The following is a 26,395-nucleotide window of genomic DNA, read 5'->3' on the forward strand; positions in this document are numbered from 1 at the left end:
TTTGTTCCACGAGTCATTTAGTGGACTGGGGCAGGTGACTGAACAACAGGCTGCGGGGTAAGGCTGGGAGAGTAGAGTTCTTGCTTGTCCTCCCAGGAGCCAGCTGTGTCATGGACGCTTGTAAATTTTCCAAAATAGCCATCTGCTGTTGGGCGAGCTGGGTCTGGAGCTGGAGATTGGTGTACATACACTCCAGGAGGCCCAGGCATTCTGTGGGCTTGTGGTCAACTCCTGAGGGAGAGCAGAGGAGGTGCACCGGGGGCAGGAGGGAGACGCGGAGACCGTACCGCGGTGGGGAGCGCTCCAGCTGTCCCCGCACAACTCAGCCCGCGCGCACCCGTGCTCGGCTGTCACCTACCCGGCCACACTACTTTAACTGGAAAACTGTCACTGGGATTTGTTCCTTTCTCCCTTGCCAAAATTCCCCCCATAGTACTTGTGATCACATAGCCTGGTCTGCAATCACTTGTTTAATGGTTGTCTAAGCCCCTCTCTAGCACGTAAGCTCCGGGAAGGCAGGAGGCTCTGATTCCTTCGCTGTTCTATCCGCAGCACCGAGAAGCGTGCTGGTGTCTAAGTATTCAGAACGTACTGAGGAGCGAGTGAGACGATCCTTCCACAGCCTGGTGCGGCGTGGGGTCAGCGGGGACCCGCAGTGCCTCCTGTTGTCTCACATCACGTTGCTCCTGTTCTCAAGGACTACAGCCGGCTCCGGGGTAACTCTGGCAGTGATGTGCCTATGTCTTATGTATTTACTGGCCTTGGCTCCTTTGCTAAACTCTGAGGTCAGCAAACACTGTTGTCATGACCTGTCGTATGGTCTAGTGCTGGTTAGGCCCTGCAGGTGTCCGTACCCACGCATTTCCCCACGGGAATGTGAGCAACTGCCTACCGTTTCCTCCCCTGGCCGCTTTTTAACTAAAGTTACTAGCGAGCAATACAATTTTCCTTTCGGTCCAGCCTAGCCCAGTAAATATGCAAATAAGGAAACCAACACAAATTGGTCGAATCCAGAAGAAAACACTATCAGTTGACCTGAACAATCAGCAAGCTGCCAGTGACCCGGGGTTGGTACCAGATCAATAGGGAGAGAGCTCAGGCCACTTCCTGCGTGCAGGCCCTCCCCATCCAGCGCTGGGTCCCTTGGGGAAACCTCCCCCCTCCCCAAATCCTTACCTGAGGGCGGCTTTGTTTTCTGGATGTTCAGGGAAGTGGCCGGTGGGGAACTTGCTGGAAGATTAATAAAGCTAGGGGAGGGTTTGGCTCGACAAAGAGGCACAGCATTACTTTCCTCTTTGGCTGGAACAAAATCAGAGGCAACTAATCAGAGTCATTTCTCACAAGGGATGGCCTTTCTAACTCGACCCCTGCCTTTGGTCTATGAACACAGGTACCAAGGCCCTGCACTCAATAGCTCCAAAGGAAGTGACGTAAGACAGACAAAAAAGAAGCCACAGTGGAAGTAAGGGAAGCCAAGCAGGGATGGGCTCAGCTAACATCTGACAAGTTCTCGTGGACGTGTGCCACGTGCTTACTCCTGTGCCAGACACTCGCGCAACACAGGGTCTCGAACTTGTGGCTTCCCAGGGACTATCTCTTTGGGAGATGAATAGCACACTGATGACGAAATGTGAGATATAACCACTCAAGGACCAGGGCACCTGGGTGGCTCAGTGGGACAGGCCTCTGCCTTCGGCTCAGGTCACGGTCTTGGGGTCCTGGGATCGAGGCACATATCGGGCCCTCTGCTCAACAGGGAGCCTACTTCCCCCCCAACCCCTCTGCCTGCTTGGGATCTCTGTCAAATAAATACATAAACAAATAAATAAAATCTTAAAAAAAAAAAAACCACCCAAGGACCTAAACAATGTGCTTCTGACAATCTGGGTGAAAATGAGAACTTTGTTGCTATTATTGTTATTATTATCTCTAAGGCTTATTTATTTGAGATAGAAAATCTCAAGCAGACTCTGCCCGAAGAACGGAGCCAGGTGCAGGGCTCGATCTCACGACCTGGAGATCATGAGCTGATCCCGCATCAAGTCAGACCCTCAGCCAACCGCGCCACTCAGGTGCCCCCAAAACAAGGCCTTTTATCTCGTAGTTATCCTACGTATGTGACTGGATGCAGAAATGGATGCTTTCGGAAAGGAACAAGAGCTCAAGACAACTCTGGGAGTCGGGGAAGACCGCCGGCCAGGAGAGGGTATCTACCGGAAAAGATACTTCAAGTGGCGGGGAAAGAAGCTCAGGAGAGCAGGGGAGCCACGGGGGGCCCTTCACAACAGTGAGCCTGAGACTTCAGGCTTTCTCCTGAATCCGGTGGAAAGCCACTGAGCCTTTTAGGATCAGAAAATGTGATAAAAACTCTATTTTATTAATTTCCAGGAATTAAAAGAGACTGGATGTGGAAGTTCTTGAACGGGGAAATACATGACCTTGGGCACAAATAATTAAGTTAGAAGGGAAAAGTGCATTTGTAGGGAGAAGGTCATGGGTCCCACAATAGACATGTGTCGATTTTGTTTAGTGAGCAACACTTCCTCTGGAAAAACTACTCTTCTCAGATTCCAGGCCATTCTGGTTGGGACACCAGGCCCGGCTTCCCAGGAGGAAAGGGCGTGGGACCCAACACAGGCCAACCACGGTATCTCATCCTCCGCGGCCATGTGGCTGATCCAAGCGTAAGCACGAGGGGCCGGGGGGAGTGCACAGACGGATCCGGCTGTCCAAGCAGTCTGCTTTCTTCTGATCTGCTATGCTGGGAAAATGTGAAGTTGGGGCAGAGGAAAGCTACTGAATTTGGCCAGCGTGCTGCAAGGAGCAGACACAAGCAAGAGAGCCCAGAGCAGAGTGCCGGGGAGATGGACGGACTAACGGCTGCCGGCACCACGTCCCTCAGTGCAGGCCCGGAGGCCCCCGCTCCTGCAGGGCCTTCTTCCTGTCCTGCGACCATCTCAGCTTCCCTCCCAACTGCACAAGCCTCCGAATTTCCTTGTTTACCCAAGGAAGTCTGAGTTGGGTTCCCATCCGATTAACGTAACTCACATTTTGGACATACTGAATGAGTGGAGACGAGACAGTCCAAGTAGAAATGCCTAGAAAAACAGCCAGAGGTAGCACTGAGCTCAGGGGAAAGGTCAAACTACCAGGCCAGCCCCAAAAAGGGGATAAAGAAGGTGCAAAAATAAATCAGCTCTCTAGAGTGAAAAAACAGGAGAGCAAAAACAGGACCTTGGGGAGCTCTTCCTCGGGAGTTTCAAGATGAGAGTGGCCAAGCGTACAGAGGCGGCGGATGGAGAGGCAAAGCAGCTGAGTCTCCGAGGGAGACCGCGAGTCACTGCCAGGCCGAGATCAAGGGGGACAGAAAGACGGACTCCACCGGCTCACTTGCACACCTAGGAGACAGCTCGATGCCCGCGAGCGTCCACCACTGACGATGCCACAGCAAGCAGACCTGCACGGTTGTGACTCTCAGGGAGCGGACAGCGCTGCGGTGTAGACAGCCACTAAGCGACTCTCAGGGAGCTGACAGCGCTGCCGTGTAGACAGCCACTAAGTGACTCTCAGGGAGCTGACAGCGCTGCCATGTAGACAGCCACTAAGCGACTCAGGCAGTGGATAGCGCTGCGGTGTAGACAGCCACTAAGCGACTGAGCATGTGCGTCATTCCACCGGGAAGTGTGAGAGAGCACCTAACCTAGAGCCCATCTGGACAGCTGGGGACTGTGTTCCCCAAAGCGATCCTGTCTCAGCCGGGATCTGGGGATGAAGATACAGGACGGCTGTCTTCAGAGGAAACAAGCCTGGGGCAGAGGTGTGACAGGTAGGTTGAATGAAAGAAGCTGTCATGTTCTTGTCTTTAACTCCAAGTGCAACAAAGCCCCCCCCCCCCCCAGCAGGGCACAGAGAGTCCTCATAGCCGGGTGCCAGGCTGAGGTCCTCTCTACTTGGAGACTCACTGGGCCTATGAAAATGCAAATCTGTTGGGGCACCTGGGTGGCTCAGTGGGTTAAAGCTTCTGCCTTCGGCTCAGGTCATGATCCCGGGGTCCTGGGATGAGCCCCCCATCAGGCTCTGTTTCCTTCCTCTGTCTGTCTGCCTGCTTCTCTGCCTACTTGTGTTCTCTGTCAAATAAAATAAAATCTTAAAAAAAAAAAGGCATATGAAAATGCAAATCTGTTTTATTTCCTACTACTGCTGGTGAAGGTGAAGGAAATTCGTCTTTGGGGGTTTTTTTAGGCTGCGTTTGCGCATTTTCCAAGCCCGGCTGTAGGCCCCCCCATCTCCTTTTCCCCACGCCTCATCTGACATTTGAAGGCTCGTGCGGGATGGTAAGAAGACAGAAGCTGAAACGGGGGGTCTCGTGATTATTGTCACCATTCGAAAAAATCTAACTTTAACTTCCATACAAATGCACTTCTCCACAATTCAGTCCCTTCCTAGGTGTAGGAGGATATATTTTCCACCAGGCTGGCAGGTGTGAAGGTGTGAGGAATACTGACACACAGTGCACGGGAAGGAACCACACCTCCGGCAACACAGAGGGGAAGGAGGCTGGGAAGCAGCTTCGGGAAGCAGAACACAGGAAGTAAAGGGAACAGGTGCTTTATGGACATTACCTAGTGGGAACAGGTGCTTTATGGACATTACCTATTTCTCACAATGACCGTAAGACATTTTACGGTCACATTTTATCTGAAAAAAACTTAAGGTAGGAAATTTGCTTAGGATTCCACAACTAGCCACGTGGCAGTGCTGGGGTTAAGTCCCGGCCTGGGGGCTCCATGGTCATGCTCTTTACCAGCCCCGATGGCTGTGAAGAGAGTTAGTCTGCTCCGTCTAAGCTGTGACACAGCCGCCTCTCCGGTAGGAGTCATCTACTCCACCCACGGGGAAGTGGCTGGTTCTGCAGTCCGCCGCTCCAGGCACCCCCCAGTCGGCTGAGCGGGACTGCGGGGGACTGCGCCGCCCCCCCCAAACGGAGTATCTGTTTTCTCTTCCCACCACTAGGTCTCCTGGAATCCCTGCGCACTAAGTCGTGTTCTAAGCAGTAAGAGGGAAACAAAGGAAGAACAATGTATTCCGTCAACGTGTCCTCGAGCAACTATCCTGTAACAGATCCAGTTCGAGGCCCTGGGAATACAGCAATGTTCCCGTTTATTTATTTATTTTTAAAGGAAGGTGTAGGCCCAGAATGGAACTCAAACTCATGACCCTGCGCTCAGGAGTCACAAGCTCTGCCGACGGAGCCCGCAAGGCGCCCCAGCAACGTTTCCATCTGAAGGGAAACCGTAGAACAGCTGCAAATACGTTCCACTTAACAGAGAGAACAGTGGGGGAAGTCTATATATACAACTAGAATCCTTTTCCCGAACTCTGAGCAATTACGGAGGCCTGGCTTTGGTGTGTGTGGGGGTGGGTGTAGGGCCTCGGACACACACCTTCTCCGCTGGGACGGCCAGCACGCTGCTCCATCGGGACACCAGCAGGTGCGGTGCCTGGGGAAGAACCACAGCGTTACGGGCCCGACAGCCCGCGCTGCCACCACCAGCGACGGTTCCGGCTCTCTCCGGCGCATCTCGGGAGGTCCTGCTGCACGTCCCGGCCGAAGCTGGCGGCCGGGGTCGCCGGCGCTCCCGCGGGGCTGCGCTAGCTCGCAAGCAGGTCTCCGCCGCTGCTCCCGCTGTCCAGCACCGAGCCGTCGGGAACGACGCCCAGAGCTTCGCGAGGAGCCTCCCGCGAGCGGGGCCTCCCCCACGGCTCCGTCCCGCAGCGGCAGCCCCCTGCCTGCCCTGCGCGGCCCCGGCTCCCCTCCCCACGCCGCACCCCTGCTCGCGTGGTTTTCGGTGCGGGGCCGGGAGTGGGGCGCAGGAGGAGGGCGCGGGGGAGCCGGGACCGGAGCCCCGGGGCGCGCTGCGGGCCGGACAGCGGGCTGGCGTCTGCGGGAGGCGCCTGCGGAGCGAGCGCGGGGGCCGCGCGCGGGGTCTCGCCGCGCGCCCCGAGAGGGGCTCTGCCACCCAGCCGGCCCCAGCGACCCCGCTCCCGAGGCGGCCCGCGCCGCGGCTCCTCCCGCAGCTAAGGCTGGGCAGGGCCCCCCGCGGCCCCGGCGCACCCCGCACGCCGGCCGGCCCGGGCACCTCACCTGCGCTGTTACTCTAAAGCCTCCGGCCCGGCACCCACCCTCGCAGTTGACACACATGCGCCGTGGCGCGCCGGCCAACTGCCCCGGCCTCCGCGCCTGCGCAGACCCGCGCGCCGCACGCGGCCGGGAGCGGCCACCCTACTGCGCAAGCGCCCGCGCCCTCCCCGTGCCATCGCCGCGCGCTCTCCATCTAGCTTGCCCGGCCGTTCCGGCGTCGAGGGCGGGGCTAAGGAAGCCGATTGGCCGGTCTTCGTGCCGGTCAACGCGCTGGCTGCGGTGATTGGCAGCGACCCGGAGGGTAGCGGGTTGAGGTGTGAGCCTTGAGGAGGCAGCGTTTTCTGGGCTTCTCTCTGCTTCTCTCTCTCCAGAAGGTTCTGCCGGTCGCCCCAGCGCTGGGTACCGGGCTCTGCATCGCGCCGCCATGATGGGCCATCGTCCGGTGCTCGTGCTCAGTGAGTTGGGGGGAAGCCGGGGCAGGGGCCCCCTTCCGCCCCTTCCCTCCGCGCTTGGCCGTGGGGCCCCAGCCGGGTCCCGCCCGGGTCGGGCCGCGCAGCCTTCCCGTCGCCTCGGAAGCCCCCGCCGCCGCTCCCCGAGTGCCCCGACCGGGTCCCTGGCCTCCCTGGCCCTGGCCGAGCCGCCGGCTGCGGGCACTCGCGCTCTCCGCGCCGCCGCGCCCCTGCTCGCGTGGTTTTCGGTGCGGGGCTGGGGAGTGGGATGGGGCCCGGCGCGGCCCGGCCTCGGCGCCGGGGCCGGTGGGGCCGGTGGGGCCGGTGGGGCCGTGGCCGCGGGGCCCCGCCGGCTCGCCTGGCTCGAGCGTGCGGCCCTTACTGGCGGCGCAGGAGCCTGTCCCCGTGGGGTGGGGGGCAGCGGCCGGAGAGGGGGTCCGCGCACAGCCGGTGGGACCCGCGGTCAGTCTCCGTGACGGCGCCCGGGGTCCGCTCCAGCGACGCTGCGGGGTCCGGCCGGGGTGTGATTCGCCCCGCGGCGACCTCTGCGCCGCGGTCTTTCCTGCGGAGTGTTCCTGGATTCCTCTCTGAGGGCCGCCTCCATTGTCCTCGCTCGGGCCGTTCCCGTTTTTCGGGTAACTTCTGGACCCCGTGCAAGCTCTCGTCCCTCCCTTACGGGTTTCGGTGCGCAGATGCAATAACGCGATTTCCTCCGTTTTCCCTGTCCCTAGGAAAGAACTGTTTTTAGAAAAAAGAAAAAAAAAAAAGATTTCACCGAACTGGGGCAAAGCCGCCTTCGTTCTCATGAGTCTGCCGGACAGTCCAGGCGGGACTTTAGTTACGGCGACCTGAAACGGGAATCCAAATGCTGAGGGTCCCGAGCGCGTAGATGAGACGGGACTGGGTGAAAATTTTACCCATTTAACCTGTAGGGAGTCTGTGGTCAGCATTAGGTTGGTCTGGTTGGAGCCACGGGCTTGTCTCCATGGGGAGGGCCCAGGGCCGAGTGGTGCATCGTGAAGCCTTTTCCAGGTCTGCGTTTATCCCTGGCACTAGAGGCTAGAACCGAGCAGGCCTCCTGTCAGGATTCGTGCTTAGCTCTGGCTGATGGTGGGGGTCCCTGAGGCATTCCTGTTCTAGCCAAGTGTGGAGCGAGCGTGTCTGGTAAACCGAGCCCCTCTCAGAGCATGTTCTCACTGCACAGCACACCGTGGGGGCACGGCAGTGATTGCGCTGGGACTGTCAGTGTGATTCCCTCTGCCCACGTAGGAAGATAGGGACCCCCCAGACTCCTTCCTTTTTAGCATAAAGCAGTGATTGATGCTTTTTTTAGGTCAGCGGTCCTTTGAGAACCTGATCGCTCTAGAGCCTCTTCCCAGACAAGAACACAGTATCTCCCCATTTTCTCCCAACCCCAGGAGTTCACCATTCCACTAGGGCCCACTCATGGACCTCAGGTTATGAATCTGCTGTAAATATGTGAACGTTTGGTTCGTGGGAAGGCGATGACCAGGGCTCCAGGGTTGAAGTGTTAGGGATTGTTTGTGTGCCGGGGCTTGACATAAAGACGTAGTCACAAGTACGTATATTTACTTTTTTAACAGTTTTTAAGGTATGTCGACACAATAACTTACACGTATTTGAAGGGTACGGTCCGGTGAGGGTTGACCCTTGTTACATCTGTAACACCTGTGTGTGTGTTTATTTTCAAAGGTCAGGGAATTAGAGTTTCTATACGGTGGGTGAATCCTGATCTGTTGCATTTTATTTTATCTGTTTTAGGCCAGAACACAAAGCGTGAATCTGGAAGAAAAGTTCAGTCTGGAAACATCAATGCCGCTAAGGTAGTGTGTCTTTGAAGTAGTTTAAAGTTTGGATTAGTTTGCCTCCAGCTGCCTTCCCTGGTCCTTTTGTATTCATTTGCAGTTAGGCAGAAGAAAATGACCTTTCAGGCCGTTTCTCTCATGGTGGTAGGTAGAAAGATACTCTCCCGCAGTGAGTTAGGCCTAATACCTGGGCATAATTCTGTTAGTGTATATTGTTTTGTAACCTGCTCGTGTCTGCCTGCCATTCCCCACGAGTTACTTGAGGGAAAGGACTGTCTTCCCGTTGGCATTCCTAGTGCCCACTGTAGATCCTGGCGGGGTACTCAGCACGTGCTTCTGGACGAAAGAGTGAAACCTCCCCGGAGCTGGTTTAGCGCAGTGTGGAGGCCCCTGTCGTGGGAAGAAATGCTAACACGTGGACCCGTGGTTACCTGGGTTACGGGAACCGGAAGCTCTGGAAGCCACGTCCCCCTTTCCTGTGAAAAATTCTTTCTGCGTCCACCCTGAAATCACTCCTGGGGAGAAGTAGCAGCCCCTGGGGCTGTGGCGGCCTGTACCGAACGTGCCTTCTGACGCACGCACTCACGGGCCTTCTGACCGGTGGTCTGCGTCTGTCATTTTCTTTTTGCTAGACCATCGCGGACATCATCCGCACGTGCTTGGGACCCAAGTCCATGATGAAGGTAGGCCTGGCCCTTCCTGCACTTTCTGACTTCAGATTTTTCCTGTCTGTTACCTGGAACAAGTGTAACTTAGGTATGACTTACTTTTGTCCTAGATGCTTTTGGACCCCATGGGAGGCATTGTGATGACCAACGACGGCAACGCCATTCTCCGAGAGGTGTGACTTTTTGTTGAGCTTTCCAGTGTTCGCTTCGGCAGCACACATACTGAAATTGGAACGTTTTGCTTTCTAGGAATTTTATAAAGGATCCGTAAAATTATGTATGCATGATGGTTAGTTTCTTAGGACTGCCGTGGCTTTAAACAGAAATTTATTTTCTCATAGAGTGGAGGCTAGAAGTGAAAAATCAAGGTGTCAGCAGGGCCCTCCTCCTTCCGAAAGCTCAAGAAAAGAATCTGTCTTTGATGCTACCAGCATCTGGTGGTTGACCGCAGTCTGTGACATTCCTTGGCCTGTGGACTCAGTCTCCGTTTTTGTTTTTTTTTTTTTTTAGATTTTTATTTAACAGCAGGCACAAACGGGTGGAGGTGCAGAAGGAGAGGGAGAAGCCAGCTCCCCACTGAGCAGAGAGCCTGACGTGTGGGGCTCTATCCCAGGGCCCTGAGATCATGACCTGAGCGGAAGGCAGAGTCCTAACCCACTGAGCCACCCAGGCGCCCCCTGTCTCCTTCTCAGTTGTTATAGGTCATTCTCCTGTTGTGGCTCTGTTAGAAGGACAACAATGATTGGATATAGGGTCTGTCGTAATATCACACATGATCTAATTGTAGATCTTGATTACAACTGCAAAGACTGTGTTTCAGTAACATTCCCATTCACAGTTTCCAGAGGGTAGGACTCCAGCTGTCCTTTTGGAAAACACAGTTCAGCCGCAACACTGGGGCTCCTGGGAAGTAAGCTATGAAAGTAAGAGGCTCTTCTGTCTTTGAGAAACTTGAGTAGTTGAGTTGGGACGCATTTTTCCCTAAAAAGAGGGGGACTTGGAGAGAGGATTCACTTAGATATTTTGGAGACCCCTTAAAATCATGTAAGCTGTGGTAAAACGGTACTGGGTAAGGGAGAGAATATAACAGCTCAAGAGTCAGGACCCAGTAGAGTGGGTTCCGAGGTCTTTGAGTATTGCTGATTCCGTGGCAATCTGTGTTTTCCTTCTCAGATTCAAGTCCAGCATCCAGCAGCCAAATCCATGATTGAAATTAGCCGGACGCAGGATGAAGAGGTTGGAGACGGGACCACATCAGTAATTATTCTTGGTAAGAGGACGACAGCAGTGCTGATAAGGGAAGCTCAATTGAAACATGAGGTTTTTTCTTTCCCCCCTTTTTTTTTTGTTTAAGATTTTATTTATTTGGAGCACCTGCCTGGGTAGCTCAGTCATTAAACATCTGCCTTTGGCTCAGGTCATGATCTTAGGGTCCAGGGATCGAACCCGACATCGGGCTCCCTGCTCAGCAGGGGGCCTGCCTCTCCTTCAGTCCTGCTCGTGCACGCATGCTCTCTCTCTCTCTCTCTCTCTCTCTGTCAAGTAGACAAAATCTTTAAAGATGTATATGTTTATCGGAGAGAGAGACAAAGAGATCGCAAGCAGCGCGGAGGGGTACAGGGAGAAGGGGAGGGGCCCACGTAAGACTTGATCCCCATGACCTGAGCCGAAGGTAGACACTTTACCTGCTGAGCCACCCAGGTGATCAAAACATGAAGATTTTTATCGGAAATAACATATGTGTCCTATTTTAATAAGGAAATTATTACCAGTCCGCTAATTACAAATATTTAAATAATTTATTGGTAATTTTTTGTGTATTTTCTCTAAGTGAGCATAAAACATTCATTATAGTGTAGGATGAACTAAAAACCTGGTTGAACAAAATACAGTGTGTTCTTGTCATTCATGGTAAGTTGCATTCTAGAAAGTCACCACAGATGCTGAGTTCGCAAGCGCTAAACCGTCCGTCCTGGAGTAGATCCGTGTCCGGCTCCTTTGAGCTTCTACACACTTTTTAATACCTACACACCTTATTGCATTTGTTTGGTGGGGGCGGGGGGGTGGGCAGGGGAGAGGCTGAGGGCAGAGGGGGAGAAACCCAAGCAGAGTTCCCGTAGCGACGGGAGCTTGGAGCCTGATAGGGAGCTCGATCCCACGACCATGAGATCATGACAGCTGAAACCAAGAATCAGGTGCCCTCATACCTCACTTAATGTGAGGGGTTTTTTGGTTTGTTTTATTTATTTCTATTTCAATTTTTTAGAAAGGTTTTATTTATTTGGGGGAGAGAGTGATCGAGAGCACGAGCAGGAAGGAGAGAGAACAGGCTCCCCGCCGAGCAGGAAGCCTGATACCGGCTGCAGTCCCAGCACCTTGGGATTAGGACCTGAGCCAAGACCAGATGGTTAGCTGGCTGAGCCACCCAGCCTCCCCTACTTATTTTTAAAGTAATCTCCCAGTTCACCGGGGTGGCTCAGTTGGTTAAGCGTTTGCCTTTGTCTAGGATCATGATCAGGGTCTTGGGATCAAGTCCTGCATTAGGCTCCTTGCTTAAAGGGGAGCCTTGCTTCTCCCTCTGCCTGCCGCTCCCCCTGCCTGTGCTCCCACGTGAGCCAGTGCGTGCTCTCTGACAGATAAATAAAATTATAAATAGAATAAAAAACCAACCAAATAAATAATTTCTACTTCCAGCATGGGGTTTGAGCTCATAACCATAAGGTCAAGAGTTGACGCCTTTCCAAGTGAGCTAGCCAGGCACCTCTCGGTTTGTTTTTTGTTTTGTTTTGTTTTTAAGATTTTATTTACTTATTTTGCAAAGAGAAAGCGATCGCAAGCAGGCAGAGAGGCAGGCAGGGCAACGGGGGTGGGGGTGGGTGGTGCGTTGCAGGTTCCCTGCCAAGTGGAGAGCCCAATGTGGGGCTTGATCCCGGGACCTTGAGATCATGACCTGAGCCGAAGGCAGAGGCTTAACACAGTGAGCCCCCCAGGTGCCCCTCAGTTTTTTTTTTTTTTTAAAGACACCCTATGGGGGCTCCTGTGTGGTTCAGTCATTAAGCGTCAGACTTTTGGTTTCAGCTTAGGTCATGATCTCATGGGTCCTGAGGTCAAACCTAGCGTCAAGCTCTGTGCTGAGCAGAGTCTGCTTGAGAGTTTCTCCCTCCTCTTCCCCCTTCCCCTCCGCCCACTTGCACAGGGGAATGCACACGCGGTCTCTCTTTTTTTCTCAAATAAATAAATTATTTATTTTTTAAAGGTTTTATTTATTTGAGAGAGCAAGGGATCATGAGTGGGGGGAAGGATAGAGGGAGAAGCAGAGTTCCCACTAAACGGAGCCCAGGGCGCCTGGTGGCTCAGTGGGTTAAGCCTCTGCCTGTGGCTCAGGTCATGATCTCAGGGTCCTGGGATCAAGTCCTGCATTGGGCTCTCTGCTCAGCGGAGAGCCTGCTTCCCCCTCTCTCTCTGCCTGCCTCTCTGCCTAACTTGTGATCCCTCTGTCAAATAAGTAAATAAAATCTTAAAAAAACAAAACACAAGACTTGATCCCAGGACCCAGGGATCATGACCCGAGCCAAAGGCAGATGCTCAAATGACTGAGCCACCTGGGCGCTCCACAATAAATAAATTTTTAAATAAAAATAAGGACACATTATGTAATACATGTTTCTGATTCATTGAACTCACAGCCAGTAGCACCGTAACTCATGCCTGAACGAGGCTTTTGTAATGTGTTTTCTCTGTAAGGCACGTCACTTTTCTTGCACTTAGGAAGGCTGGGCTGGACTAGTGCTATGCTTGGGCCAGTTTAAACAGTGAAGTCAACAAAATGCACAAAAATGTGAACCTGTATTGCATAAAGTATGGGAGCTGAAGCAGGGCAGGGCATCGCATTGCGTGACTTGAGTGTTCATCTCAGCACGTGTGTGTGAGTGACAATGAAAATGCCCCTGATTTGGGGCTCAAAGATAACATTTTATATATTTATTTGACAGAGACCATGAGAGGGAACACCAGCAGTGGGAGTGGGAGAGGGAGAAGCAGGCTGCCTGCTGAGCAGGGAGCCCGATGTGGGGCTCTATCCCCGGACCATGGGATCATGACCTGAGCCAAAGGCAGATGTTCAGCAACTGAGCCATCCAGACGCCCTTACAAATGACATTTTAGCCAGTTGTGCGGGTGACGAATGTTGACAATGAGTCTTGACCGTACATATTTTAATAACATCTTTCCATTTTCTGTAGGATCATAAAGGATCAGTTCTGAAAATTTGACGTTGCCTTTATTTCTCTGTGTGTTTTAAGTCAATGGAGAAATGCTTATAATCAAGGCATTTATTTTTTAAAATCTGATTTCAGTAATACATTGTTGAGGAAATCACCATCACCCTATCTCTCTTCCGCCCCCCAGCAACCCTCAGTTTGTTTTGTGAGATTAAGAGTCTCTTATGGTTTGTCTCCCTCCCAATCCCATCTTGTTTCATTTTAAGGAAATGAACTCTTAGATGTCAGTTAATGATGTTGGCCCACATGCCTGGAAGTAGAGTGCATATAACAGAATTATTGTATGAACTTTTAAAGTGATGTTTTCAGTTATTTTTAGGAAGTACAGAGTTGGGTGGAGATGTAGTGTGTCACCACCAACTAAGCACTTGGTTATTTTTTGACAGAGCGTGAGCTGGGGTTGGGGGGCGAGCAGAGGGAGAGAGGGGGGCTTCAGCGGACCCCCTGCGGATCGGAGCTGGACTCAGGGCTCTGTTCCTCTGGCCCTGAGATGACCTGAGTCGAAACCCAGGGTCGGATGCTTAACCTGGAGAGCCACCCAGGTGCCCACTAAGCATTTGTTCAGACCCAGTTCTCTTTGAGGAGTGAAAATTAGGTGTGGCTAGTTCTGTGCTTGGAGGGAAAATTCGGAGGACGCAAGAAGGAAGACAGACTTCATGTGCTTTCCCACTGTTTCGTGGCTGCGATGAGCAGTGGTCACCAGGCAGGCTTTCCTAGCTAATAACCTAGTTAAGTCTCCCGGAGAGATGAGGGGGTTAAGTATCCACGAGTCTAGGTAGCTCTGATAAAGAAAACCCTGGTGTTCCTAGAGTCATTCTTCTTTGAAGTTGTCCTCACTGTTCTCTAACAGGCCATACCCTTTCCTAAGTGAACTTACTCCAGCGTATTTTAAAATGCGTATTTCTGGACGCACCTGGGTGGCTCAGTCAGTTGAGTGTCTGACTTGGTTATGGCTCAGATGATGATCTCAGGGTCGTGGGACCAAGCCCCGCATTAGGCTCCACACTCGGTGCAGAGTCTGCTTGTCCCTCCTCCCCTTCCGCCCCTCCTGCCATGTGTGCACACGCGTGTGTGTGCGCTCGCTCTCAAACTGAATAAAGTCTGTAAAAAAATAATTGCTTGATTATTTTAACAGGTATTTTGGTCACTTAGGAATTGGTGTAAGGTATCAAATTCAAACATTCAAGCACGTGCCAAAGTCCATTTGTTTTTGTTTTTAAGATTTTATTTATTGGACAGAGACACAGCGAGAGAGGGAACACAAGCAGAGGGAGTGGGAGAGGGAGAAGCAGGCTTCCCGCTGAGCAGGGAGCCTGATGCAGGGCTGGATCCCAGGACCCTGGGGTCATGACCTGAGCCGCAGGCAGACGCTTAAGGATTGAGCCACTCAGGTGCCTCTCAAAGAGTACACTTGTGAACCTTGACACATTTGTGTACATTTTTTTTCATTTGTGTACATTTTAACAATCAGTGTTAGTGGACAGGTAGTACAAGCAAATTGTACAAAAGATCTTTTTTTTTTAATTGTTACAAAAAGTATATTTGTCTCTCCAAACTTTTTTGTTAAGAAACAGACTTGTGGGGCACCTGGGTGGCTCAGTGGGTTAAAGCCTCTGCCTTCGGCTCAGGTCATGATCCCAGGGTTCTGGGATCGAGCTCTGCATCGGGCTCTGCTCAGCGGGGAGTCTGCTTCCTCCTCTCTCTCTGCCTGCCTCTCTGCCTGCTTGTGAGCTCTGTCTGTCAAATAAATAAATAAAATCTTTAAAAAAAAAAAAAAGAAGAAGAAACAGACTTGTGTGTATATGTGCATCTATATCTATTTGTGTGTGTTAGAAAATAAAGACAAATTTTTTTAGTAAGGGGATGTTTCACAAATAATCTCAGTAAATTTTGTAAAATTTTTGTGGTTATGCTTCCAGGTATAAGGTTTTTATGTGTATTTTTGTTTTTAGTACAAATGGTTTCTCTGCCTCCCAGGTTCCGAGAGAATCATAAACAAGTCCATTTTCCTTTATATGTTTTTCCTTCTGGAGTCTTTGAGGGGGAAAATGTCTCCTTTTGCTTGGAAAACTGGTGACAAACGCTGATCTTGAAAGATCAAGTGAATAAACTGTGTTCAATCTTCGATCACTTAAAGCATGTCTGGTGAGGGTATTTTTTTCATGGATTGCCTTGTATAAAGTATAAAATTTGGATTACAAAAAAATTTTATTAACATTCCATTGGCATAGGTTTTGGGACCATCTATTTTAGGGAAAATGATAAGGTATTTTTAGAAGTCTCATGAAGTTGCCTTGAAATCTTGGTACTTTATTAAAAAAAAACACGATGGCTTGTGTGTCTCTTTTCAGCGGGGGAGATGCTGTCTGTGGCCGAGCACTTCCTGGAGCAGCAGATGCACCCAACGGTGGTGATCAGTGCGTACCGCAAGGCCCTGGACGACATGATCAGCACCCTTAAGAAGATCAGGTATTGAGATCAGAGGTACTGTCAGCCGTGGGGGCCTGGAAGATGGAGGTGTTCTGCGGTGGTGAAGGAAGGCGCATCACCAGGGCTTGACACTGTTGTCCTGTATGCGAGGAGGAGAGAGGAGGACAGCAGAAGACAGAGGACAATGACACAGGGCACGGAGCGGACAAAGGGAGTTGGGTTCAGTTCTCCCACATGTCTTCGGGTTACATGCAGTTTGCTTGTTCCCCTGTTAGGGGCTGCCATGGAAAATGTGTAGCAAAATAGACCCACCTTCTCAAAGCTTAGATGCCAGTGGGGGGAGTTAGTTGAAGAGTTGGATAACTAATTATTCAGGGTTTAATACTAAAGTGCCCTACCATCACGTAGGATTATGACTCATGCAGTTAATTCTCTAGTAAAATGCTGAGGAGGGCGGTAGCCGGCAGTTTTCCATTAAAGTCAGGAGGAGTGGGACTGAAAATCTGTTTGAGTCCCATCTAGGAATTAAAGAACTTGCTGTTCATCTGCTGTGTACTAATAGGGTAACGATAGGAGTGTGGAAAGGCAGGACTTCTAAAATCAGAGGATGTGAGGTCATGACATAACGCAGAATGTCCTGGGTTTAAAAATTCTGTGTAAAGCCTCTACTCTGATGTGGTTGGGTTTTTGGTGCATAAGCCTCGAGTAACTTGGCGAGCTGTGTGTTGTAGTACCTGCTAAGAAACGGACTGTATGTTAAAGTCTGTCTAGCACTTTCAGGGAATGTGGTGTTGTTTGCCTGAAATTAATTTTATGAAGTAAGCTGTAAGAATGTAGAGATAACCAAAGGATTTATTGAGTTTGTGGAGCTGAATTGATAGTTTCTCTTATCAAACAATAATTGTCTGAATGTCCTAGGTGATACTTGTCAAGCTGTTGTTTCTTCTCTAAAATCCATAATTCTTGGGGCGCCTGGGTGGCTCAGTTGGTGAAGCATCTTCCTTCGGCTCAGGTTATGATCCCAGCGTCCTGGGATTAAGTCCTACCTCGGGCTTCTTCCTCACTAGAGTCTGCCTCTCCCCCAGCTCATGCTGTCTCAAATAAATATTTAAAAAAAATAAAATCCAGGGGCACCTGGGTGGCTCAGTGGGTTAAGCCTCTGCCTTCAGCTCGGGTCATGATCTCTGGGTCCTGGGATTGAGCCCCGCCTCAGGCTCTCTGTCAGCGGGGAGCCTGCTTCCCTCTCTCTGCCTCCCTCTCTGCCTACTTGTGATCTCTGTCTCTGTCAAATAAATAAAATCTTTAAAAGAAAAATCCATTAATTCAAGAGCTATGTAATGATAGCATAGCATATGCCTTACACTGTTACATGAAAATTCGGTTTAGGTGGTGTCCAAGGTATTGTAGAACTTCGGTTTTATGGCTGCAGATAGTCTCACCACATACAGGTGTGTGCTGCTGTTAGGAGAGGCTGAACACAAACACGGCATGTGGTTCACCACGGAATCAGCTGCTTGAGGATAGTGCGGGCCGAGGGGGGTTACCAGGACGAGCTCTTGGCATTTACTAGTGGTGGGATAAGGTGTCAGAGGCAAAATGTGTTTTGACCCAAGTTACAAAGTGGAGTTTATTTGGTTGAAGCAGAAGATAAAGAACACACCATTTTTCTGTAAACTCTTAAGTCTGGAGGGTCGTCAGGCATGAGGAGACACTGGTCGGATTTGAGATCGCTTCCAGGGACGGCTTAGTTGCAGTCTTGTTGAAAGGCACGGGGAGGGACAGTTCTGCCCGTTGCCCCCCACCGGGGTCCCTAGGCTGTAGATGAGGGACTTCCTCAACCGTCCGAGCTGTCCGCTGAGCACACTGCCTGCCTCTTCCTCCAGTACCCCTGTGGACACCAGTAACCGAGACGTGATGCTGAACATCATCAACAGCTCTATCACCACCAAAGCCATCAGCCGGTGGGCCTCGCTGGCCTGCAGCATCGCCCTCGACGCCGTCCGGACGGTGCAGTTTGAGGAGAACGGTCGCAAGGAGATCGACATCAAGAAGTACGCCCGGGTGGAGAAGGTGAGCTCATCCGCGCGCTTGCAGGACGCGCTGCTTCCGAGCGGGAGTCGCCTCACTAGGGAGGACCGAGGGTTGTGTTTTTATAGTTAGAACATTTGCTGCCCAGAAAACTGCAGCTTGAAAAAGAAGGTACCCAGGAGGTGTTCCCAGAATAGTTCTGCTGCTTTCAGTGCTGTTCCTCCGCAAGGCTTCCGGGGGCTGGAGGAGGGCTTCTCGGTGTCTCTGTGTCTGGGCCTCTTGGTGAGGCTGTGACCCAGGCCCCAGAAAGCGCTCCCCAGCTCTGCTCCTTGGAGGACCAAAAGTAGCATTAATAGCCGTGGGCCTGTAGGTGGAGCCCCAAGCCTAAAACATCTGAGAGAATCTTTGCGAGTCCCTGAATTTCTCAGCGTCTCCGCTGACCTTCAGATCGGGGTCCTGGTCCATGATTGGTGTGCCTCCTGGAGGGAGAAGTGTGGTTACAGCTGTTTTTGACGTTCAGGGAAAAAGCGACATCAGAAACCTGCATGTGCTCATTCGGGAAAGCCGAGTGTCTGGGAAGGGAGTTGAGAACTGGCTGCTCTTGGTTGTGGATGAAAAGTGGGTCTTTTGCTCAGATACCGGGGGGCATCATTGAAGACTCGTGTGTCCTGCGGGGAGTCATGATTAACAAAGACGTGACCCATCCCCGAATGCGGCGCTACATCAAGAACCCACGCATCGTGCTGCTGGACTCCTCTCTGGAGTACAAGAAGGGAGAAAGCCAGGTGAGGCTCCCGGCCCGCCTCCTCGCCGCTGGGGGAGGACTCGGACTGCGAATAGGACACGGAAGTAAAGGCGTGTTTGTTACCCTGCCTGCTGCGTCCGCAACCTGCATGTCTACTTTCTGCTTCCCACGGGAACCCTTTCCCGGTGTTGGTGCTGATTCTGATTTCCCTTCACAGCTGAGGGATTCAAAGCTCAGAGAAGGTAGATTAATTGAGGAACACAACCGTCCCGGCCAGGTCAGGGTTTGAACGCAGCTCTGTTGGCTTCGGTTCCATACTGCCATGCCGCCTCTCCTGACACGAATAGAACATAGGGTCAGGGGTAATTCAGCTTGGGAACGCCAAGGAATTTTCAGAGGGAGGAGGTTCACCAGGCTTTTACTCTGTGTGGCTAGAATAAAGTAACAGGCTCGTTAACGCAGGCATTGGGAGGAAGGTGTATTTTGTTGGCGGGAAGAATTAAGACCCAGATACTATGCACACTGACGGGCCGGAGGGAACGTTGCACTAGGGTCCGGGACCTCAGGCCACAAACTCCCCTGAATGCCTTTGCCTTTGACACTTCCACTTAACGTGTAATTAAACATTAACACGGAACCACACCCCTGAAACCAATAAGACATTATGTGTTAATTTTAAAAAAAGGAAAAAAAGTGAAGGCATTCAGCTGCAGGGCTGGAGCTGAACGGGCTCCCGAGGGCTGGGCTCCCGGCCAGCAGGCCTCTCGGACCTGTAAGTCCGCAGCTTTCTCCACCTCGCAGACTGACATCGAGATCACGAGAGAGGAGGACTTCACGCGGATCCTGCAGATGGAGGAGGAGTACATCCAGCAGCTCTGTGAGGACATTATCCGTCTGAAGCCTGATGTGGTCATCACAGAGAAGGGCATCTCAGGTAGGACTCCATTCGCTTCCCCTCCCGGTGAGCAGAAGAGGGCGGCTGCCCCCCCGCCCCCCGTTGGCGTGGACCGAATGTAAACGCGACGGTGTGGGGGACGTTGGGGATGACACCGGTTCAGGACCCAGGATTCCGGCTTCCAGTTTGACGTCTCTGTTCTCGGGTTTACAGATTTAGCTCAGCACTACCTCATGCGGGCCAACATCACAGCCATCCGCAGAGTCCGGAAGACAGACAACAACCGCATCGCCAGGTGAGTTGGCCACGTGAAGATGAGATTCCTCCTTCCCGTGTGTTTTCCTTTTGGAGCTTTATAATGTGGTTCCCGTTACCTGAAAAGGTTTAATGTAGGACACAGTCAGATTGGGTATTGATGGGCATAACCTGGGCTTAGCTGTGTGCTGTCTCCAGAAAGGCTCCGGACCCGCAGCTGCCTGCTGCTGGCCAGTAGTGACAGGCTCAGGCTTAGACGTCTGTGGTCCCTGCCTCAGGGTCTGTCACAGCCTGTCTGGGGTAGCTCAGCCTAGAGCACGGCTGTTGGATTCCCTGACTGGATCTTCAGCTGCTGGTCATGTAGCTTACGACTGACTCGCTGTTTGCCGATTCTGTGTTCACATACCATTCGTTTCTGATACTAATTTTTATTTTAAAAAGCTGAGTCCACCCCAGTATCAAATATCAGACCCAAGTCAAGTGTTATACTTCCGCCAGCTCTGAAAGGGCTCTGAGTGCGCTCGGCTACAGAGGGCGGACCGTGGGCCCGGGAGTGGGGGGCCCGGGCAGGTGAGTTCCGTGCTCCGTGGAGTGGAGTCAGACGCACACTCACGGACTCCCTTTCCTCCCTTCTGGACTTCGCGCTGTCTTGAGTGCAGCTCCGTTACTGGCCTGGAGCTCTCATTGGGCCTTGCGGGACGCAGCGCGTCTGGAAAGGACTGTAACGTGGCGCACACGGTGGAAGCGCCCGGGAGCACATTTGTCCGATGCTGAAGGGCCACAGAACATCCTCGGGTCAAACTGCACCTGCTTGTCTCATTGTTCCGTGTATTTGCAGTTTATCAGCCCTGTCCATGCAAGGACACGTCACATACACGTGTTTGAGAATCTTACTGCCGGGCAGCCAGGAGCTCCCGCGTTACGTAGCCGTGTTTCCAGCAGTCCACTTCGGGCCTTACCCCCAGCCGCTGGCCTCCGGCTGGGAAGATGAGTAGAAGCCCCCAAAGTCACATGCCCCCCCCAATCTGGTCAACAGAGCTTGCGGGGCCCGGATAGTCAGCCGGCCAGAAGAGCTGAGAGAAGAAGATGTTGGGACAGGAGCAGGCGTGTTGGAAATCAAGAAAATTGGAGACGAGTACTTCACATTCATCACCGACTGCAAGGACCCCAAGGCCTGTACTGTCCTCCTGCGCGGGGCCAGCAAGGAGCTGCTCTCCGTGAGTCTGCCTTGGGGGCGTGCGCCCGAGCTGGGTCGTCCTCTCTCTCTCTCTTTTCTCTCTCTTCTTTCTTTCTTTCTGATTTTATTTATTTATTTGACAGAGATCCCAAGCAGGCAGAGAGAGGGGGAGGCAGGCTTCTTGCTGAGCAGAGGGCCCTAGCGGGGCTCCATCCCAGGACCCTGGGATCCTGACCTGAGCCGAAGGCAGAGGCTTTAACCCACTGAGCCACCCAGGTGCCCTGGGTCGTTCTGTTTCTTGAGAGAGGCCCCTAAGACCTAAAATCCTTCTGTTGCCCATTCATAGCCATTTAATTTTTGATATGTGGCCACAAATATCTTCTTTTTTAAGTGAATAATAATTTTTTTTTAAGATCTTATTTAGTTGGGGCACCTGGGTAGGCTTAGTCGTTGTATGTCTGCCTTCAGCTTGGGTCATGATCCAGGGTCCTGGGGTCAAACCCACATCAGGCTCCCTGCCCGGGGAGAAGCTGCTGCTCTCTCTGCCCCCCCCCCCCGCTTGTGTTCCCTCTCGCTGTGTCTCTCTCTGTCAAATAAAATCTTTAAAAAAAAAATAAAAGATTTTATTTGACACGAGCACAAGGAGGGGGAGCAGTAGGCGGGGGGGCGGGAAGCCGGCTCCCCACTGAGCAGGGGGCCTGATGTAGGACTCGATCCTGGGACCCCAGGATCACGACCTGAGCCGAAGGCAGATATTCAACCAACTGAGCCACGCAGGCGCCCTGAAAAACAATTTTTTAGGGGCATCGGGTTGGCTCACTGGATAAACACACAGCTCGAGCTGGAGGTCATGAGTTCAAGCTCTGCCTTAGGTACAGAGATTACATGTGTATGTAATTTTTAAAAAATTATTAACTACAAAAAAAAACACATAAAATTTACCATCTGAACCATTTTTGAGTATATAGTTCCGTACATATTTACATTCTCAGGCCACAGATCTTCAGAACCTTGTCATCTTGCCAGACATACCCCTTCGGCAGTGACTCACCATTTCCCCGGGAACCACTGCTTCCTTATTTCTTAAGCTGACGTTACAAATACCACTTTTGTCCCAGGTTAGGTAACTTACCCAAAGGTGCACAAGCAGGGCCTGTGGCGCCCGGCTCCCGCAGCGCCGTGGGAGGAGACGGAGGGGGACTGCTCTGTGTCGCCTGACTTCACCCCCCGCCCTCTCGCACACCTGTAGTCCCTGTGCTTCTGCGAGGCGCAGGGCATCTGCTCTGCCCCACAGTGTTGTAGGGACCTTTCCAGCTGCCCTCCTTGATGGTTTACCAGACGTGGCAGTTAGGGAGCCCTCGAGTGCCTCTGATGTGTCCCTGAGTCCCCAGCCTTGGGCTTCATGTCATCCATTTGCTTTCCCAAGGAAGTGGAACGCAACCTCCAGGATGCCATGCAGGTCTGCCGCAACGTCCTCCTGGACCCCCAGCTGGTTCCGGGGGGTGGGGCCTCGGAAATGGCCGTGGCCCACGCCTTGACAGAGAAGTCCAAGGCCATGACCGGTGTGGAACAGTGGCCATACAGGGCTGTTGCCCAGGCCTTAGAAGTCATCCCTCGCACCCTTATCCAGAACTGTGGGGCCAGCACCATTCGTCTGCTTACCTCCCTTCGGGTGAGTTCCTTCCCACGCTTTGCTCCTGACGGGGTGGGCAGAGCTGCTTGGCCTAGGAGGATGGTTCACATCTGTGCGTCTGGCTCTCCTGACAGCTTGTACCTTCAGGTGTCCCCTCTCTCTCTCCGAACACTCGACGTGTTTGCAGTCATTGTCATTCCCTTGTCTCATGTCACTGTTTTTGCCTTATTACCTCATGTTCCTGCCCACTTGTTTCTGGGGTTTTCCCTTGAGCTGTTGATACTTCTTCCGACTCCAGGCCAAGCACACCCAGGAGAACTGTGAGACGTGGGGTGTAAATGGTGAGACAGGCACCTTGGTGGACATGAAGGAACTGGGCATCTGGGAGCCATTGGCCGTGAAGCTGCAGACATACAAGACGGCAGTGGAGGTGAGGCGCCTGAGTGCGCTGGGCTGCGGGCGGGCACGTCCCTGGAAACCAGCGTGTTGGGCTCGATCTTAAAGGGGGGGCTTAGAAGACAGAGGGTTCTCGGAAGGTCTCGCAGAGTATCCTTTTCTGTACTCCCCTCTAGCTCATGCAGAAAGCAAGGTGACCCCACAAGATGTGGCCCTTGCTGAGGGAGAGCTGTGTTTTCCGTGCCAGGCTCGGTCAGGGTAGACGGCAGATAAAATGCTAACTACGTGGAGGAGCTCGGTGTTGGGTTTTAAAGAAAACAAGCGCTCTTGCGGTCTCTGCTGACCTCTTTGGGGCTGTGGTTTTCCCCCAGACGGCAGTTCTCCTGCTGCGGATTGATGACATCGTCTCGGGCCACAAAAAGAAGGGGGATGACCAGAGCCGGCAAGGCGGGGCTCCCGATGCTGGCCAGGAGTGAGTGGCCGGCACCCAGACCTCGACGCAGAGCCGGTGGAGGCTCCCTCTTCCCTGAGCCAGACCGCCAGGGACACTGTGGATGTCTTTGCTTGGAAGGGTTCGGGTTGAGGGGCAGCCCAGCCCCTTTTCTGCCCCAGCTCAGTTTGCAAAAGGCGCTGACATGTAATTCTTCTCTGTTGTAAGCTTTCCATTTAATTTAGTTTGCTTCCGACGATTAAATCTAAGTCATTTGAGACGGTGGTTCTGTGTTTTTCAGTCTTGAGTCTTATCTCCGCCTCCTGGTGACGAGGGAGGAGGAGGAGACCTTACTGGGAAGGAAGGGAGACGGGAAGGGGGCAGGCACCCGCCTCCTTGAAGGCGTTTTTCAGACTTCCCAGCAGATGCTGGTCGGGAAGACTCTTGGAATTCAAAGGGTCGGACTTCCCACTGGAAGCAGCACCGCCTTGTATAAAGGGCCCAGAGAACAGGAGGAACCTGTCCAGCCCCTGGGTGTTCCCGCGGGGGTTGTGTAGACAGCAACACCCAGTGCACGCCACAGCTCAGGTGTTTGCCCTAAAAAGCGTGAAGCTGGGGTTTTTCTGTTGTTCCCTTTAACTTTCAGAATCCCTCGCGTCTTACCTGGAATGCTTTTCTTCCTGACCGCGTCTGTCCCCCGGCCTGCTGGCGTGCCCTGGCACGCTCCGGTCGCCAGAGGGCCTCTGCCTCCTTGCTGGCGGTCGTGGAAGGTTTAATTGTGTTTCATGCTTTGTTCTTATCCGGACAGGAAAATAACGGCCAGGGATGCTGGAGGCCAGGTGGGGCCAGCCTGTGATTTCTTCAGGGTCCGTGTTGGCTCCTGGGCCCTCCACATCCCCTTTGTCCTTAGGAGTCATAACGGTCAGCCCTTCCCTCCTCCCTGGCCGCAGGCCTTAGTCGTGCTGGGCGGTGTGCTCGGTAGAAGGAGAACAGCACACAGTGCCTCCTGCCCAGCGCGTTCCAGTCCGCGTGTGTACTCCGGTCTCCACGGAGACCCCGATCAGTCCCATCCCCTTTCGCACTGGGGCGTCCGACTGGCACAGATAAAGTCGAGTCAAGGGCCACAAAGCTGGAGAAGGCAGGCGAGCTAGCTGTGGGCGGTCTGGCTCTCGGCAGGCCGTGCCCACCGCAGGAAGCATGAGGTGGTCCCTGGTCTGTTTGCCTCCGGGGCCCAGCGATGGCTCAGCCCCCTCTGAAGCCCTTGCTCCTCCTCCTGCCCTGCGGCTCTGGAACAGAACAGGCCCGCCCGTCCTGTGCCGAGGGCCCTGCCTCTGTTTAATTCATCATTCCTTCCGCACTCTAGGACCTTAGGGGCGAGGTAGACGACCCTTGAAGTGGTGCTCATGAAGACCCTGTGGGTCTTTGCTCCCTGTTGCAATTTTCCCCAACGTCCATTCTGGCTGCAGTTGTCCCTGCCGGGTGTCGGGGTGAACGCTGGGGGAGCGTGTGGTGGCCGGCCTGCTGTGCTCAGACCCTTGTCCCTGTGAGCGCCTCTGAGCCGGACTCCCGGCCAGCTCCTCCTGTCCAGGCCGGCTCCGGTGTTCCCAGCCTCTCCCTGCCGCGCAGGCTGCCTCCTCCGTCACCACCCTGTGGGCCCGTGACCGCAGCTTCGCCACCTCCTTGACTGGGCGTGCCACCCCCCATGCGTCAGAACCGGCCACATCCCGTTTTCCTCCTGTAAAGCAGCATTTTTGTGAGTGGTGGGGAGGCTGAGTTCCTGACCACTCAGGCAAGACACCAGTCTCTACTTCACCGTGTCTTGGTAGCTCAGACGATACAAGCACTTGTCTCAAAAATGAGTGGTTTTTGGGGTTTTTTTTGTTTGTTTTTAGATTTTTATCCATTTGAGAGCAAGCATGAGAGGCGAGGAGGTCAGAGGGAGAAGTAGACCCCACAGAGCCGGGAGCCCGATGCGGGACTCCATCCCGGGACTCTGGGATCATGATCCGAGCCAAAGGCAGTTGCTTAACCAACGGGGCCACCCAGGCGCCCTCAAAAATGAGTTTTTTGAGAAAACTTGAGTTCATCCCAGAGGAGCCATTTGGGGGGAAAATAAAATTAGATCCCTACTTCATTCCCGGTTTCCAAAATTACTTCCAGGCAGCTGAAAGTTTTCAATATAAAAAAATGAAACCAAAGGAAAACCTGACATTTTAGAATCTATCCGTGTTGGGGAGAATAATGAACATTGTGAAAAAGATGGTGGAGGCGTTGGGGGCAGTGATGCTGGTTCTAGTACAGAAGTGAACTTGAAAGAACGAGCACTTGGCGGTCAGGAAGGTGGGGCCTGCAAAGAATCAGGCCAAGGTGTAACCCCAGAGGAGTGGCCAGCCTCCCTCACCGGGACAAGGCGGCGAGTGTCAGACCCTCCCACACAGGGCCTGGCCGTGAGAAAGCTCACACACTGTCCCTGGGATCAGCCGCGCGTAGCTTCCCTATCTGGACTCCGATGCGTACGAAATGCTGTCGGTACAGGGGTGGTCACGCCTCAGTCTGCCGCCGCGGATTGCTGGAAACCACCTCGGCTCTGGGAAGATGTATCCGGGGGACAGGCCCCCGCGGCGAGACGCGCGAATGGAGAATGCGCCGGGAGGAGAGGGCAGCTGACAAGGCGCACGCGGGAGAGCACACGGCAGGTCGTGGTTTGCCGCCGTTTCACGGCATCACACGTATGTGTACATGTGTGGCACGTGGCACGCACAGAACAGCTCGGGTCTTGTTCTGCTTTCTTCAGTAGGCTCTGCGCCTGGCGTGGGGCTTGAACTCGCAACCCCGAGACCAAGAGTCACCCGCTCCCAGCAGCCTGCTGGGTGCCCCTGCATGGTGCTCCTTGGGAAGGACAGGTCCCAAACACCACAGTGGTGGTGGTCTCAGGAGGGAAGAAGGGTGACACCCTCCCTTACCTTAAGAAGTCTGAGTCATGTGCATTTATTATTAATATAATTTTAAGGAAAAACACGAAAACAACAAAGAGGTTTATT

The 26,395-nt window shown here is 53.0% G+C and overlaps 2 protein-coding genes and 1 long non-coding RNA gene across 4 annotated transcripts; 1 reads left to right on the forward strand and 2 right to left on the reverse strand.

Annotated features, from left to right (window-relative positions):
* Positions 1 to 6,275, reverse strand: TSACC (TSSK6 activating cochaperone). Of its 2 annotated transcripts, none has more exons than XR_006608570.1 (5): positions 6,146 to 6,274; positions 5,445 to 5,501; positions 3,049 to 3,098; positions 1,177 to 1,299; positions 1 to 231 (listed from the first exon to the last, which is right to left on the reverse strand). XR_006608570.1 is itself a non-coding variant. In XM_045086744.1 (5 exons), the coding sequence occupies exons 1-5, from the start codon at positions 6,200 to 6,202 to the stop codon at positions 14 to 16; spliced, it is 690 nt and encodes a 229-aa protein (XP_044942679.1). In that variant the 5' UTR covers positions 6,203 to 6,275; the 3' UTR covers positions 1 to 13. The 2 variants fall into 2 exon arrangements, 1 of the variants encoding a protein (XP_044942679.1); XM_045086744.1 differs by having other exon boundaries at positions 5,445 to 5,686; positions 6,146 to 6,275.
* A 158-nt stretch (positions 6,276 to 6,433) lies between these two features.
* CCT3 (chaperonin containing TCP1 subunit 3) lies at positions 6,434 to 23,632 on the forward strand. Its single transcript, XM_045086743.1, has 14 exons — positions 6,434 to 6,597; positions 8,374 to 8,435; positions 9,050 to 9,100; positions 9,196 to 9,258; positions 10,259 to 10,355; positions 15,717 to 15,834; positions 17,679 to 17,865; positions 18,459 to 18,608; positions 19,370 to 19,502; positions 19,677 to 19,758; positions 20,755 to 20,935; positions 22,322 to 22,567; positions 22,827 to 22,958; positions 23,296 to 23,632. Exons 1-14 carry the CDS (start codon positions 6,567 to 6,569, stop codon positions 23,398 to 23,400), a joined length of 1,638 nt encoding a protein of 545 aa, XP_044942678.1. The 5' UTR covers positions 6,434 to 6,566; the 3' UTR covers positions 23,401 to 23,632.
* Positions 19,215 to 25,013, reverse strand: LOC123393743. Its single transcript, XR_006608571.1, has 2 exons — positions 24,018 to 25,013; positions 19,215 to 19,837 (listed from the first exon to the last, which is right to left on the reverse strand). It is a non-coding gene; the product is annotated as an uncharacterized LOC123393743 (long non-coding RNA).
* Between the last annotated feature and the right edge of the window lie 1,382 nt (positions 25,014 to 26,395).

The sequence above is a fragment of the Mustela putorius genome, unplaced genomic scaffold, assembly GCF_011764305.1.
Source record: "Mustela putorius furo isolate JIRA1106 unplaced genomic scaffold, ASM1176430v1.1 tig00000997_pilon_pilon_pilon, whole genome shotgun sequence".
Taxonomy (NCBI): Eukaryota; Metazoa; Chordata; class Mammalia; order Carnivora; family Mustelidae; genus Mustela; species Mustela putorius.